The sequence below is a fragment of the Vigna unguiculata genome, chromosome 8 (assembly GCF_037176805.1).
Source record: "Vigna unguiculata cultivar grain cowpea cultivar isolate G323 ecotype 2 chromosome 8, ASM3717680v1, whole genome shotgun sequence".
Classification (NCBI taxonomy): domain Eukaryota; kingdom Viridiplantae; phylum Streptophyta; class Magnoliopsida; order Fabales; family Fabaceae; genus Vigna; species Vigna unguiculata.
The window spans coordinates 39866452-39883423 of NC_140799.1; the positions used below are offsets into that span (position 1 = coordinate 39866452).

Sequence of the window (16972 nt, forward strand, 5' to 3'; positions counted from 1 at the left end):
ATATACATATATATATATATATATATAATTTCATAAAAAAATGGTTTCCTAGCGATTTTAGAAATTTTGAATCAGTTTGTGATTTTAACACTAATAAATTAAATAATTTTATAAAAACACACATTATAAAATGAATTCAAATAGCTATAGTATTTTTTTTAACAAATATAGTCTAAAAACTATAACTATGGACTTCATAATTAAAATAAAAATGATAATTTTTATATAAAAATCCCGAATAAATACCAAGTTGAGTAAGAGAGGGTGGTTCGGTAATATCAACTTTCTCACCAAAATTAAGGACATTACATAAAATATTATATTTACATGCAATTAATAATTTATTACCTCCTTAGTGGGTAACGAAGTAATATTAACTTTCTCGCCTAAATTAAGTACATTAAATTGTCCTTGCTAATTTATTATTTATTTTTTACGTACATTGTGAGGTGTAAATATGATGAACATAACTTTTTTTTTATTTTTTTTTTATCATTTTGTATCCGAAGTTTGCCAATAGCCAACTAACACGTTAAGTCTTAAATTTGTAATACTTTTAATAGATTACGATTAACTTACATGGATGTAAAAAAAATTCATATACACAAATATTATAAATGAATATTTGTGGGTAATGTGTATGTATATATATTTTTAATTTTTTTATTCGTATATTAACGGGATGGATATGAGTATCATAATATTCGTATACGTGGATGTTCATGTCTGTTATACTTTAATTTAAATTAATTATTTTTTAAAATGATTAAAATATTAATGCATTGATTTGAATGCGTTATTTTATTCTTAATTGATTTTAAAAAACCTTATTTAATTTAAATGAGTCAATTGCACTCTGTTTGAAATTTATAGATGTTATGCATGTTTTTTTATTTGAATTTTTAGTTAAAATATAATGTTTAATACTAAATTTTTCATTTGTAAATATTCGCGTGGTACACATGAATATTTGTGAATATTACAAAAATATATGGATACTTGCATAACAGATATATGTACAACTATGCATACAGACATGAAACGAATGTTTATCCAACGGATAGGATACATATGAACTAATGTTCGTACCTTACCTGCTTTGTTGATCTTAAGCTAAATTCTTACCATTAAACAATTTTTATAAATTAGTTTATGTATAAATTAAAGTTGACTTATAAAAAAATTCATTTTAGTTTTTTTTTTTAATTAGCTATGAAAATGATTTTGAGTTAACTTGGGATGTGGAAAATCTATCTTTCTCGATTTAAAATAAATAATTTATTGGAAAGTGACATGTTATCTTTATTACATAACTTAATGTGATTTCTTTAATAATATATATATATATATATATATATATATATATATATATATATATATATATATATATTTTGAATTTAAGTATGCTTAATATAATGGTTGAACTAGTTGAAAATTTTTCAATGAATGTATGTCACTGTATTCTTTGTGAACTCTAATATTTAAAATATTTGAGTGTAGATTTAATGCTTAAACGAGGAAATATAATAAAACACATTTTAATTTTTGTGATTATCTCATTTAAATTAAAATAATTTTTCTTAATTATACAAGTTGAGTGAGATAAATTTGCTCAAGGGTCAGTAAATAGTTATCATAATGTGTAATTTATATGATTAATTATATATGTTAAAATATACGATATATGCATGAAGGTGTGATGGAGCCATTCAAATGTGGTATATATGTATGATATGCATGTATGTATACATGTGATGATGAAATCTTCAAGATATGTGATGTTTGAGTTACTATGATATGCACCGGTCTAAGAGCAAATTATGTTCGAAATGGTAATAATAAAATTATCTATAATATTGTGTACATTTTATATATATATATATATATATATATATATATATATATATATATATATATTATTTTGGAAGACTCAATGTAATGCTAGATGTAATATAAATTTAAGTCATATAATAAAAGAGATCAAAACAAGATCACTCAACTTGAAATAAAAAGTGACTTTTTTAATCTAATATAGGTTTACGGAGATATTAAGTGCATAATTCATTTTTATCTGTCACGATACATAATTAAGTTTAAAATGTCAGAATAAATTATTAATATTAATATCAACTCTCATTAACAACGGAAAAGTCATTAATCACACAATAAACGTTCCTGACAGCACCTGCATCAACTATGATGCACTAATTTCACTAAATTTTGAAATAATATTTTGAAAAGAAAAATTTAAAATTTTCAGAGTAATTTCTTTTCGAATTAAGACAATGGTGCAATCTATATATCTAAAGAGTTTCTCTTTAGATTCCTCATCTATTTTTCCGTAATCTATATATCTACAGAGGTTCTCTTTAGTTTACTCATTTATTTTTTTAATTTTTTCTAATAATTATTTTTGAAATTTAAATAATTATTTATAATAAATAAATTATTATATATACAAATATATACGTATTTAATGTTCTTTTTTATTTTTCTAATTCTATCTTTCTAATAATTACTTTTATATTAAAAAAAATTCATAACAAAAAAGTTATTTTTTAATTTTATCATCTGAATGACTACTTCTTTTTAATTCAAATAATTATCTATTATAAATAAATAAAATATATTTACTCTTTTATTATTTTATAAATATTTTTTTTAAAATTTAAATAATTACTCGTAATAAAAAATTTATTTACATAATATTACTTATAATATTTTTTAATAACAAAATTTATTTTATTTATAACTATATATTTATAATTATATATATATATTATTTTCTTAATTTTATCTTTTTCATACTTTTAAAATTTAAATAATTTAAAAATTTAGGATCCTCTACAACAGAATGTTCCTCCAGTCAAAACAAAGCAAAATCTTGGTCCTTGATAAACTGTGATCTCTATTTCTGTAGAAATAAAAGTTTAGAACGAAAATCAAATATACTAGGCTAAAAGAAGCGTTAAGCGTCCATCTTGACCGTACATTACATCAGCACGATCCTTCCACGTTGATTCAATTTAGGTATCTATCTTCATCTCATCGTCATCTTCATCTCTTCGTCCTCATCCACCTATCTCCACCATACGCAATCTCTATGTCTATATTATGTCGTTACAACCTGCTACTACACCCCGCACCTGCATCACACTCCACATCCCCTTCCCATCTCTTTCCGCCACGCGTCACTCTCTCCCAACTTCCTTATCCTTTACATAGCACCACCACAACGGCGGCCATCACACCACAAACAAATTCGAACACCATGGGTAACCAAACTCAGCTTCAATCAGATTTCAAGCTCGTTGGTTTCAAAAACTTCGTTCGAACCAACCCGAAATCGGACCGCTTCCAGGTGAACCGTTTCCACCACATCGAGTTCTGGTGCACCGACGCCACCAACGCTGCCTCCCGCTTCTCATGGGGACTCGGAATGCCAATCGTCGCAAAATCCGACTTGTCCACCGGAAATCAAATCCACGCCTCCTACCTCCTCCGCTCCGGCGACCTCTCTTTTCTATTTTCCGCTCCTTACTCTCCCTCCATCTCTGCCGGTGGCGCCGCCACCGCCGCCATTCCAACCTTCGATGCTGCCGCCTGCCTCTCCTTCGCCGCCAAGCACGGCCTCGGCGTGCGCGCCATCGCGTTGGAAGTCGCCGACGCGGAAGCCGCTTTCCGTGCCAGCGTCGCGCACGGCGCCGAGCCGGTGTCTTCGCCGGCGCTCCTCGGAGGCCGCACCGGCTTCGCCGAGGTACGGCTCTACGGGGACGTCGTGCTTCGCTACGTCAGCTACAAGGACGCGTCGCACACGTCCGACACTGATCCCTCGCGGTGGTTCCTGCCGGGATTTGAGGCTTCGGTGGCGGCTTTCCAAGGGCTGGACTACGGGATCCGGCGGCTCGACCACGCCGTCGGGAACGTGCCGGAGCTGGCGCCGGCGGTGAGCTACCTGAAAAACTTCACCGGTTTCCACGAGTTCGCGGAGTTCACCGCGGAGGACGTGGGAACGAGCGAGAGCGGGTTGAACTCAGTGGTTCTGGCGAACAACTCGGAGACGGTACTACTGCCTCTGAACGAACCGGTTTACGGAACAAAAAGGAGGAGCCAGATTGAAACGTATTTGGAACATAACGAAGGTGCTGGTGTGCAGCACCTTGCGCTTGTTTCTAACGACATTTTCAGGACTCTGAGGGAAATGAGAAAGCGAAGTTTCGTTGGTGGGTTTGAGTTCATGCCTTCTCCTCCTCCAACCTATTATGCCAACCTTCACAAGCGTGCCGGTGACGTCTTGACCGTTGACCAGATTAAGCAGTGTGAGGAGCTTGGGATTCTTGTTGACAGAGACGATCAGGGCACTCTGCTTCAGATTTTCACTAAGCCCGTTGGGGACAGGTTCTTCTTTTTCTCCTTTTTTCTATTTTCATTCTCTGTGCCTATTTTATGCTAGTGCTGCCATAACATGTCCATTAGTTACCGTTTCTTTTGCTCTGATGAAATCTGAAAATAAGCATGGAATGAAACTTAGTAAATAAAAAATAGAGTATTTGTATGTTGATGGGTTGTTGTGTTAAAATGGCAGACCAACTATATTTATAGAGATAATTGAAAGGGTTGGATGCATGGTAGAGGATGAGGAAGGGAAGGTGTACCAGAAGGGCGCGTGTGGAGGTTTTGGTAAAGGCAACTTTTCTGAGCTTTTCAAATCCATTGAAGAATATGAGAAGACTTTGTTAGAAGCTAGAACAAAATCCTGATCCTTCTCCTTCTGAAACACTCATACTCATAATTACCAATAACATGTAAAACTCTTCAAAGTGGTACACTTTTTTCTTACTATTTACTCATAAAAGCTAATAAATTAACTGTTTCAAATAAATGTGGGGTTCGCATGACTGCAAATTGTCTGTCTCACTTATCTACAATTTAATATTCATACACATAAATTAAGAATTACATAAATATGTTTTTTGATATAATTTTATTGAAATAACTTTACTTTCTTAATGGATACACTGTATTTATTTCATCATTTATCAAGATTAATACTTTGCGACAGAGGAAGTAATTTTTATTTTCAATTTCACCCAAATTTCCTTTCTTAGCTAATACATTGAAGATGATTAACTAAGAGAAGTTTGAGGTTGAGGATTAGCAAATGAAATGGAAAATTTGTGAAAGTAGATGAAAAAGTGAATCAGCATCGGGAAGAAATTTTATTCAGCAAAAAAAGAGTGAAAGTAGATGAAAAAGTGAATCAGTATGAAAAAATAAGAAATTTTCAAAAATTTCCATTGCCGGGAATCGAACCCGGGTCTCCTGGATGAAAGCCAGATATCCTAACCGCTGGACAACAACGGATTTTTGATTTTATGAAACAACATAATATATTATATCAACTATGCATCACTGTGTCTGTTTATAATTTGCTCATGCTTTAGTACTTAAACTTCCCCTATGTATTTATGGTTTTTTAGATTCTTTTTATTTTTTTCTTTATTGATTTGAGTGATGAAAGTATTCACATAAAGGTAAAATTTTAGCACCATTATGTTTCTCGACTTGTTAATAAATATTATTTTATATTATTATACTCTGGCTGTATGCATATGACTAACTTGACATATAAATCATCTATAATAGATTAGTTGTGAATATAATTCATTGGTAACAGTTTGTAGGATAAACTAAAACATCTTATTTAATATTTTATATCTGAAAAAAAATCTTATATGACATAAGGAGAAGACATTTGAACCTTATTTGATTTCACTATTATTTTCATGCACAATGCTTTCAAATTATTCTACTAACTTGAGCATCAAACCACCATTTTTACAAGTTCAATTTTCATCTGTATCTTGTTAAAATCTAGGTCGATTTGTAAACTATAAAAGTTCAACCTTAATATGTTATCTTATTTTAGATCCTATCCCAATTAAAAAATAGTTATTTAAATGTTGATGTTGAATTTAATTAGTGAAACAAAAAGGTTAAATAAGTTGGTAGATTCATATTTAATTAGAAAAAGATTACCAAACTGATAATAAATTGTTTTTGCTATATATACCGAAAAACGTTTTAATTAATCTAGATACTAATTACAAATTTTTATATAGAATCAAGGTAACACTCTACCATTTCTTATATATAAATTTATAACGAGACTTGTTTGTGGGAATAGCCATACAATCCACATCATATTTTTAAGATTCTATAGATAGTAAATTCAATTCTCCTTTTGCTTTTTATTGCTAGCTTTGCAGTGATTTGATGCCTTAGATTCCTTTCTAAGTTTCAAAAATCTTGCAATAACACATTATGAGTATTGTTGTATCACTGCATTTGTGGTGTTAAAACATAGTAAATGAAGCTATTCATATTTCAATTTGAATCAAGACATTGACATGCATACTATGATACTATATCATCAGTTCCGTTAGTTGAGATAAAGAAAAAAAAATGTTTTAAAAATAGTAGGATCCACTATACTATTTATTTCTATTAATATATTTTTTTTTCTTTTATTTATTTCCTATAAAAAAAATTAAGGTATATAACACTTTCAAACTACTTTCTCCTTATTTCTTCTCTTAAATAACTATAAACATTCAATTTTGTTTTTTCTGTTCTCAACTAATTCTATTCTCCATTTTCATCCTCCATTCCATAACCAAACAAAATCTAATTAAGATAAAATATTTCTATCAGTGAGTTATAATTATATTATTTTATTAGTTGATTTTTCACTTGCAAGCCGCAAAAAAATGTGATGTCTAGTTGAAAGAGAAGAGTATGTAAAGTTTTTGATGAGATTTTTAGAATTTAGGATTTAAGTTCTGTAGAATATAATTAAATAAATTTCATTAAATTTTATTGTAATTGGTTATGATTTGTATACCTCTCAAGCGTTCTAATTTTTCTTGGTATCCTATTTAGGCGCACATAATTTACTAGTTATTTTGCACCTTATAAATATACACACATTTTTGTTTTTCATTAAGAATGAATATAAATTTGAGGTCATATATTTATAAGTTTGTATTAGAGTCAATATACCTTCAAAATGGAGGGAATGGAGAATAATCTGTAAGTTTGTTGTTGTTCAATATAAAGGATAATCTGCAACATGTTGCTTTAAATAATGTTCCGAAAAAATTTTTTTGTTTGACATTTTTTCAAGTAATCTTATACATTAAATAAGTGTTCACCATTGCACAACTAAAAATATGGGCATGGATAACTACTAAATTTGCAAAAGCACAATTTACTTACTCTGATTGATGTCTTAATCCTTTATCATGCCTAAACTTTATAAGGGAACATGAGATTAATGTGACTGTAGGCATGGCATGAAAGTATTATTAGATTCTTAGATATAATTCATGCATGACTTTATATTTCCACTCTACCTATTAGTGTCAAAGCTTTTGCTCACAACAACTTTATTGCTACAATTTTGTGTTTTCCTTTGAGGTAAAAACTGGTGGCTGCACAGTGCGATGAACTTATAAGAAAATACAAATTAAAAGACATTAATTGATAATCGGTTGTGGTGGACATTGTCCAACAAGGAATGTTAGTAGACTAATGCATACATAGACACCTACGGGAGCTAAAATGTATCCACAGACACCCGTTGACAGAACATGATGTAAAACATAATTATGCGATTATTTTGTGAAGAAACTTTACATAGAAAATCCATAAAGATATGTGATAGACTGTCAAGATATGATGCATTACATTGGTCATACTACAATAAAACCTAACTTTGCTATATGAGTTGTTTGTATTTACATGTCTTGATGAATGAATATAGGTTAGGACTTTTTGGTATATAAATACACTAATCATCTTTATATTGTATACGATATAAATCATGAAAATTTTTTATATTTGTATACGAGTTGGAACATTTGGTATTCCAAAATGTATGAACTACAAATATATATATAAAAACTAGATGGTTAAGAAGTTTATGCACATAATTGAACTCAAACACTTTAATATATATATATATTACAAAAAGAAACTTTTGAATATAACACTAAACTCTAAACTCAATATGTATGTTTCACACTATATTAGAATTGTATTGCTTAATATTTCCAGAAACACTACAATAAAAAGATATTAAGACTAAATTTAAAAATATGTTTGACCACCTTTCATATTTGTGTAAAAATTTTAAAATTTAAGACAAATGAAAATAGAAAATAAGAACAGAAAGAAAAGTTATAATTAGACTAGAAAATACAAACTTTTATGAACACACACTATCACAAAAATATAACTTTACCATATATTATTATAATAAGAATAAAAATAAAATAATATTGTATCATTTGATGAACATGATAACATTTAAAATTATTTTTAATCTGTAAGCACATGCAAGTATTACATGCATAGGCTAGTTTTTTTAGATATGAAACACCCGTTGAAATTTGACAAGTATCTCTATAGATAATTTTAGATTCAAATCTTATCTCTAAAGAAAAGTTTTCGATTCAAAGGTTATAGATAGAAAAATGGTGATCAGAAGAAAAAGACTTCATTAAAAAAGTGAATCAAATATTTTTAATAGTGTAAATAAATATTTAATGCAATTAATTTGTAAATAATAAAAATCTAGAAAAAAAACAGATGATAATTATTACTTTTTGTACATTCTATATCTGTTATTGATGAACATTAAATTGTGACTGGAGCATGCCATAGAAGATGCCAATTGCACCCAGAAGGATTTGTTGTTTAGTTGAATTTCAGCAACACATGTATCAGCATCAACAGCATCAACGTGTATAAATACAAGATGTGGGAGAGTGAACAGAAGAGTGAAAAGCAGAGAACAATGGAAGAAGTTCGCAAAGGGTATGTTCCGGTGCTTGTGGGCAAAGAGGAAAAACTGATGGAGAAGATATGGGTACCCATCAAACTCATTCAGCATCCCACCATTGTTGAGTTGCTCAACAAATCTGCAGATGAGTACGGATATCAGCATCAGCATGGTGTGCTCAGAATCATTTATGATCCTGACAGCTTCAAAGCCTTGATTCAAGAAGCATCCAAGAATTGTATCTAGAAACTTAATTATGCGTATTTGGTCTTCTTTTACAGACCATTTCTCATATGTATCTGTAAATACAAAAGCAATAACAGTTATTACTTCGTTTCTGTGCTTTAACCTGGTTTTTCACTGGTCAAAAGGGGTAGAAACGAGGTAGCCATGTTTTCTTTCTTTCTCCTTTTTCTTCTCTTGTCCAGTAATTCATTTTCTTTCTCCTTTAACCTGGTTTTTCTGTGTTAGCATAAAAAGATGTAGTTTTTTTGTTCCTTAATCATGTCAAACATGTATGCAACTCTCTATTCTATGTATTTATGTTCAGGCAAAGCCATGAAATCTCCCATAAAAAATGTTTGTTTTTTTTTTGTTATGCTTATGTTTCTCTCATTTTCCCTCTTCTGGTTCTTGTCTTCAATGGAATCTCTTGATTTCATCAAGAAAAAGACATAGCAGAGTGAATTTGCAACGCGATGGTGACGTAGTGATGCGCGTAGAAGAAAACAGTGTATGCGATGCATATTGATGACATTAAATGGGTTAATGGTATATTGTGATTAACATGGCGACAAAATGTAAAAGGTGGTGAATCGCAAAGGTGTGTGTAACATGTGGAAGCACCATGCAAAGACTCGTAGTGTTACCACTCTCAAAGTTTCAGCAAGAGGAAAGAAAAGTAACAAATAATCTGAATTGTTTATTTTAAGATGAGAATGTGAAATGTGTTAGTGATTTCATGGACATGTCATGTTGACATTAATGTAGTATTTAATGTTATTAATGTAATGTTTGTATAAATATATAATAAATAGTTTTTTTACATTTTATTAATTATTACTGTATTTATTAATTATCTGTATAATAAATTTTATCATTGTCATTAAGAATTACATTTATTACTTTTGTTAAATTTAATGTATATATTTATTGTTTTGAATTTTCATATAATAAAAACTTGCTAGCATTAAATAGAGTGCAATTTTTTATATAGTATTAAAGATGTCTTAATTAGATACTATATTATTTATTAGCTGTAATAAATTTGTGTTATATATATATATATATATATATATATATATATATATATATATATATATATATATATATATATATATATATATATATATATATATATATATATATATATATACTAGAAATTCTCATATTACATGAGATTTTTCTTGTAAATTTGTTAAAAAAGTTTGCAAGAAAAGACTTTTTTCTGTTATTTTTTCTAAGAATTTTAATTGGCAGGTAATTTCTTCGTAGGTAATCATTTCCTACAAAATTATAAAATTTGCAAGTATTTCCTACAAAATTTGTTACAAAAAGTGTTTTATACAAAATATTTTGCAAGAAAATTGGTAGCAATTTCTTTCAAATTTTTTTTCACAACAAAATTTGTAGGTATTTCCTACGAAAAAATTTTCAAAACAAAATTGGCAAGAAATATGATTTTTTTCAGTAGTGATATATATATATATATATATATATATATATATATATATATATATATATATATATATATATATATATATGATTTTTGAGACAACAATCAAGTATTTTAGTGAAAAATGATTTTCGAGAAAAGTCAGTGGAATAATTGATTATTTTAGAGAAATGTTTCTTTTCATAATACTATTGAAATAATTGATTATAACTTATGATGATCGATTATTCTAACTGTTTTTAAAATTGACTTCTCATATATTCTAACCTAATTTAGAATTAGGCTTTTTTTGTCTAGTCCAAAGCAGGTTTTCTTCTCTAATTAAACAGAGCTCTATATTTTCAAGTACAAAAGCTAGATTGCGAAATAATTTTGTCACAAGCTTTGGTTAACCCAGTTCTTATAAGTGGCTTAAATCTAATAAAGTATGACTCTTGAGTGATAAGATGTTGTTGCCTGCTAAGGTTTGTAAGCTTGTTTATCCTTTGTTGGATTCAAAGGATGATCATCCTTTGTTTGATTCAAATGAGATATTCATTTCTTCTGGTATCAAGAAAGGTGTTTCTTCATCTCCTATGTGACTCAAGAGAAGTGTCTTCATCCTTTATGGGATTTAAAGGAGATGTTCATCCTTTATGTGATTCAAAAGAGGTGTTAATTCCTTGTGATTTTCAAAAATTTAGATCATTGACAACAACTAGGTACTTCATAAATGTAAATTAGTATGTTGGTGCTTATTTTTTACCTTCCCTTTTTTTAACAAACTCTTATTTCTTTATTATTTAGAATCGGTCTTAGATTTAAGGGGAATACTTGTCTTAGAAAGGTTTGTGTTTATCAAAAAGGGGGAAAATGGAAGTCTTTATTATGGAAAGATGAATGAGCAACATTTTTATTCTAACATTGAGTGGTGATTGTATTATGCATATTTTTCCTTATTTTAAATTTATTTAGGATCTCTTATTTAGGGGGAGTTGTTTTTGTAGGGGGACTAATATTTTTTATTATGATAAAAAAAAAGGGGGAGAATGTTTAGAAGCATTTATAATTAAAATTGTGAGTTAATCTATTATTGTTTAGGGGAGAAATAAATATAAGTGATTGTGGTTTATCCTGTCGTGAAATGCTTAACTCTCCCTTTGAATGTTAAAGAACACTAAGTAATGCTAAAGAACACCAAGTACTAGAAATCACAAAAGACTTCAAGATATTTTGATCTTCATCAAAAAGAGGAAGATTGTTGATTTAAGATAAAGATGAGTATTCAACATTATGAAGAAAGAAATTAAATTTCTAAAAAATATTTGGAAAGCTAAAAGCATCTTAAAGTCTTGTAGGAAATTGTGTTGAAGTATCTCACATACCAAACAAATCATGAAGATGTGGAAATTGTGTTGAAGTCTTGAAAATATCATCTATGTATTAAATAAGTGTAAGAGAGAGTTTAAATGATGAGTGAAAGACAATTGTAGTGCACCTACCTATTTAATACCTTAATAGCTCTTAAAACTCCCGTTAGAAACACTGTTTGTATGGAATTATCGATTATTCCAATCAATAATCAATTGTCTCAGTGAAAAATGATTTTTAAGAAAAGTAGCTTTCAAAACTAGTCCAAAGCAAGTTTTCTTCTACCAATACTCTATGTTTTCAAGTACAAAAGCTAGATTGCAAAAAGTAGCTTTGTCACAAGCTTTGGTTAACCTAGTTCATGCAAGTGGCTTAAATTTCATCAAGTGGTACTCTTGAGAGATAAGGTGTTGTTGTCTTTGTAAACTTGTTCATCCTTTGTGGGATTCAAAGGAGGTGGTCATCCTTTGTGTGATTCAAAGGACATGTTCATTCCTTGTGGCTTTAAGGAATGTATTTCTTTATCTCTTGTGTGACTTAAGAGAGGTTTCTTCATCTTTGTGGTATTCAAAGGTGGTGTTCATCCTTTGTGTGATTCAAAGGGGTGTTTATTCCTTATGACTTTAAGGAAGGTGTTTTTTCATCTCTTATGGTTCTTTAAGAGAGTTGTGTTCTTTCCATATCTAAAATTGTTCAATGCATATTTCATTAATTAGTGGCTGTAATTTATGATTTGATCAAATGTTTGGTTAATCACTCTAGTTAAGTTGATTAACAACTGGACATAGAATCTTTTTATCTAAATCAACATAAAATTATTGTGTAATTTTCTCTATCTTGACACCCTTTATTTTACTTCTACGATTGTTAAGTTAAAATAATTTTTTTATAAAACTATGATTTTTATGGAAAAATGTTTAAAGTTTCAATTTTTAACATCAAACCAATTAGGCCTCTTTCTTGGTTTTTATCCTATGACAAATATTCCGCACTACGATTATAAAATAATCATCATATGCAACTTCAAGCTGATAGATACATCAACTAACATAGCTTTAAGAAATTTTTTTTTTCACAAGACTCATTAGATTTGATGTTGATTAATAACGTGCATATGAAAATATAAGAGTTGAGATTTACACAAGGTATTTTTATACTAATTCTTTTGATACCTCGAGTTCTTGATTAACATAATCAAGTTTTAATAGTAGACTATCACTACAAGATACAAAAACAAGTATTATTTAAATTCAACCACTCCTAGCTAAATATCGAGTATTATTAGTACCAAACCAATCCTAACTAAACACAAAGTACTCGTTGAATACAACCACTTATGGTTAAGAGCAAAGTATTATTTGACACATTAACTTTTGGGTAAAACAACACAAGTATTCTTTGGACAACGTTACTTCTAGCTAAACTTGAGTATTTTTTTGGACCCAACCATTGTTGGCTAAAAACTTTGTTAAACAAAGAGGTGTGATCAAAATGATCATGGGTTGAACTCTCTAAATGAGAGTTAACATCCTTAAGATGAATACAAGTGTTAGTGCACTCTTCAAGATTTTGTATGAATGCAAACATTATTCTCCTTACTAAAAACCTAAAGATTTCTTTAGAATACAAAAATTTGTTCTTAATCTCATTGTAAGAGTTTTTTCAACCTTTCTTCTTCACATAGATCTACTTAAAAAAAAGATTTGAGAAGGAAAGAGTTATTGCAAGTTGCCATTGTGAAGTTTACAGGTCTATCATCTTCTTCGTTTATAAAAAAATTACGACACTCAGATTTCAACATTCAAACAATTTCCGGCCAACTATAATCCTTACATAGAAATAAAAATCTAGTGAGGAGTTCAAATTCACATACACATCCTCTATCTTATAGTTTTACCAAAAACATAATTTTTTTTCCAACAACTTCAAAGCCAAGTAATAAAATTATTCAAAATCTAATCATTTAAAGCAAGCTATTCAAACAATTAATATTTGCTTTGAAAGAAAAGGAAAAAAAAATATCTTTAGAGTAAACCCCGAAATTTACTTTATTTAAAAATTTAATTAGATAATAATAATCGTTGGTCCCTCTATTACAGAAAGGTGCAATCAAAATTTTGAAAAAGATATTGATCGAAAGAGTGAAAATAATTATTATAACATTTTACAACTTTGACCATATATATAATTTAAAACTTCAAAATAAACTATTAAGTATAATTACTGAATTTCTTTTTATAAGTGTAACTATTTAAAACATAATGTAAATATCCATGACATAAAAAAAATATCATAGATAATTTTTACAAATATAATTATTAAACAATATCTATGACATGAAAAAAGCCATACAAAATTGTTACAAGTATAATTAGTTAATAATACCCTTTAGTTTTTATGCATTAAAAATGTTTATATCATCATTTAATATTCAAACATGAAAAAAACATACAAATATAATTTCTAGGACAACTTTTGGTAAGGCAAAAGTTTATCAAACATGAAAACATTTTTGTTATTGTTGGTTCCGATTTCTTCACAAGTTTAAAGCATGAGTATTTTATTTTAAACTTTTCCAACACCTCCGAAGGGGTGCATGAAGAAACCATTGGGCTACAAAAAGTATTAATATGAGCAATGGGCCTACAAGCCCGGTCGATAATGGTCCACCCATCCCATCCTATTATCATAGATGGTTGAAGATTATGGAAAAAGAGTAACAGACTGAAGCATCAATGGGAGGAGGAAACATCATGCATACCAACTTCTCTTCTTCTTCTTCTTCTTCAACTGTTCTTTCCAATTTTAAGCCTTCAGTTTCAACTATAAATACCTTATCTTGCACCCTCTGTCACTGTCACAATCAACTTTGCTCAAAACAACAGGTTCCATCTCAAGGGGAAGTTGAAGATGCAGTTTCAGCTCTTCAAGAGTGAGTTCTATTTTACTTTTCATTTTTTTTTCTCATGCATCTCTTTTCTTACTTATTCATGCCCTTTACATCTAATTCAATGGAATTGTAGTTACTGTTAATTTTTTAACTCAATTTTACTGTTACAGTAAAGAATATTTTCTTAGGGAGTATGGTTTATACGTTGACCCGATTCTGTTTAACAAAAATTCTCATATTAAATGTCTTGTGCTATAGTTATGGTTTGCCTTTAAGTCTTGTTGGTCAGTTTTGTTATTAAGATGTAGTGATTAAGTGGAAATTTGACATTAAAATGTATTTTTGAGGACCAGTATGAAATTAATTTGTATTTTTTTTTACCCTTTTCTTAATCCCAAAGCTGCAACATTTATTGTTACTCATAGTCAACCCTGTCTACTTTACTGCACAAGTTGTTTTAGGATGAAGTGGCTGAAGTTAATTGCTTACTCTTTACCATTTGTTGTGTACATAAGATTTTATGCAAGCAATAACAACTTTCTTGAACATTCCTTTTCAAAATTGTTGTGTCAGAGTTATTCAAGCATTTCAGCAGATCTCAGGATCATATGATTCAAGGAAAGTTATATCTGGTGGATATAAAAGACTATCTGATGCTTTTCGGTTGCTGCAATCTGATCCTGCTGTGAAGGTTCACTCTTGACTTAGTGGTTTCAAAACATGGCAAAGTATTTTCCATTTCTCAAATTAAATCAAAGCAATCCATGATTCTGGATAAAAGCTGAAATTATATAAAGAATTCTCTTTTATATTTTCCATTTCTTTTGGATGACATATGCTTTCTTTTTTTATTTTGTAAGGGAATCATTTACTACGTCTGAACCTAATCGGTTGTTAGGGGATTCTTCTTATTAAATTTGTTATCCCCAATATCTAAGTATCGTTGTGAAACTTTCTAGGTGCTCATTCTTGCTTTTATTATCTAAAGTTTTGTGTGACTTTTGTTGTTGCTTTTGTTTAATTTTCTCTAATGATTTGAATGCCTTTGTTACTATAACTTGTAGAGATTAGTAGTATCATTATCATCTGATAAAGCTCTTTGGGATGCTTTCATGAGCAATGTGCTGCATCAAAAGCTGGTAGAGTTGCCTGATTCAGGTTTGTATGCATGGTCATGTATGTTTGTATTTTGAGAAAAGTAAAAGTACAGAATTATATGAAAACCCCCCTCAAACAAAAGAGAAGAAAAGAGGTAGAGTTATGACACTGCTAGTTCTTAATACACCATTGATCTAGTGTTATGAAACAAGGGAAGAAACCTACAACAATAACTAGACCCTTTTTCCCAGAACCAACCAAATAAAATGTTGAGCAACTCTTGTTTATTACATCACTATTTTCACATCCAATTTACACCCCTCTTAACCCTTTCTCTCTTCCATTCTCAGTTGTAGAACGGCTAGGAATGTAAGAGTAGATACAAACCTTACCTTATAAGTCAGTTTTATGAGGTTGAATTAGGTATAAACTCACTAAGATGGTATTAAAATTATTCATAGCCTATCCTAGTCAGATTCATTGGGATTGTTATATTATTTGCTATTAGGTCACTAAGATATATTTAATCTCGTGCAATAGTTAGTGATCTCACATTGAATATATGACAAAATTAACATATATTAGATGATGAATACAAATTTTAATTTACAAGTTAGTTTTGTGAGACTGAGTTATTATTACTTAGGAAAATAGTCCATTAAATTTGTATTCTATTGACTCATTGCACATTGTATTGTATCATGTAGTTGAGTGTAGAAGGTCTGAGATTTCTGAACTAAATGAATTCGGCACACAGATACTGAGCTGGACATTGGATGTGATAAAGAGAAAGATATTGGAACTGATTGAAAGTTTCCAGTTACTGGTGAATGATTTATTTGAATCCCATAAGATGGAAAATGATGCAGTAGATGCATCAAAGATGGATGAAAAAGTCAGGTCATCATTCCTTCTCTCCATAGTAATCCTCTTAATTGTAATTGTGGCTCGATCTCAAAGGTAATGGATATATGGAAACACTAAACTACCCCTTCATTGTAGATTTCAAATAATACAGGATTCATGTGCAAACTTTAGCCATTTGTGTAATTTATTTTTGTACTATAAAGATAATCGGAAGACTATGTTCGTTCTTTTAACATGTACACAAAAG

General features: G+C 29.5%; 2 protein-coding genes and 1 non-coding gene across 3 annotated transcripts; 2 read left to right on the forward strand and 1 right to left on the reverse strand.

Annotated features, from left to right (window-relative positions):
* The first annotated feature begins 3202 nt into the window (after positions 1-3202).
* Positions 3203-4882, forward strand: PDS1 (4-hydroxyphenylpyruvate dioxygenase). Its single transcript, XM_028082951.2, has 2 exons — positions 3203-4398; positions 4586-4882. Exons 1-2 carry the CDS (start codon positions 3272-3274, stop codon positions 4758-4760), a joined length of 1302 nt encoding a protein of 433 aa, XP_027938752.2. The 5' UTR covers positions 3203-3271; the 3' UTR covers positions 4761-4882.
* Positions 4883-5292: 410 nt separating this feature from the next.
* Positions 5293-5364, reverse strand: TRNAE-UUC (transfer RNA glutamic acid (anticodon UUC)). The gene has a single exon. It is a non-coding gene; the product is annotated as a tRNA-Glu (tRNA).
* Positions 5365-14548: 9184 nt separating this feature from the next.
* On the forward strand, positions 14549-16958 carry LOC114193621 (uncharacterized). Its single transcript, XM_028083490.2, has 4 exons — positions 14549-14802; positions 15334-15451; positions 15825-15918; positions 16566-16958. The coding sequence occupies exons 1-4, from the start codon at positions 14606-14608 to the stop codon at positions 16820-16822; spliced, it is 666 nt and encodes a 221-aa protein (XP_027939291.1). The 5' UTR covers positions 14549-14605; the 3' UTR covers positions 16823-16958.
* Positions 16959-16972: the final 14 nt, after the last annotated feature.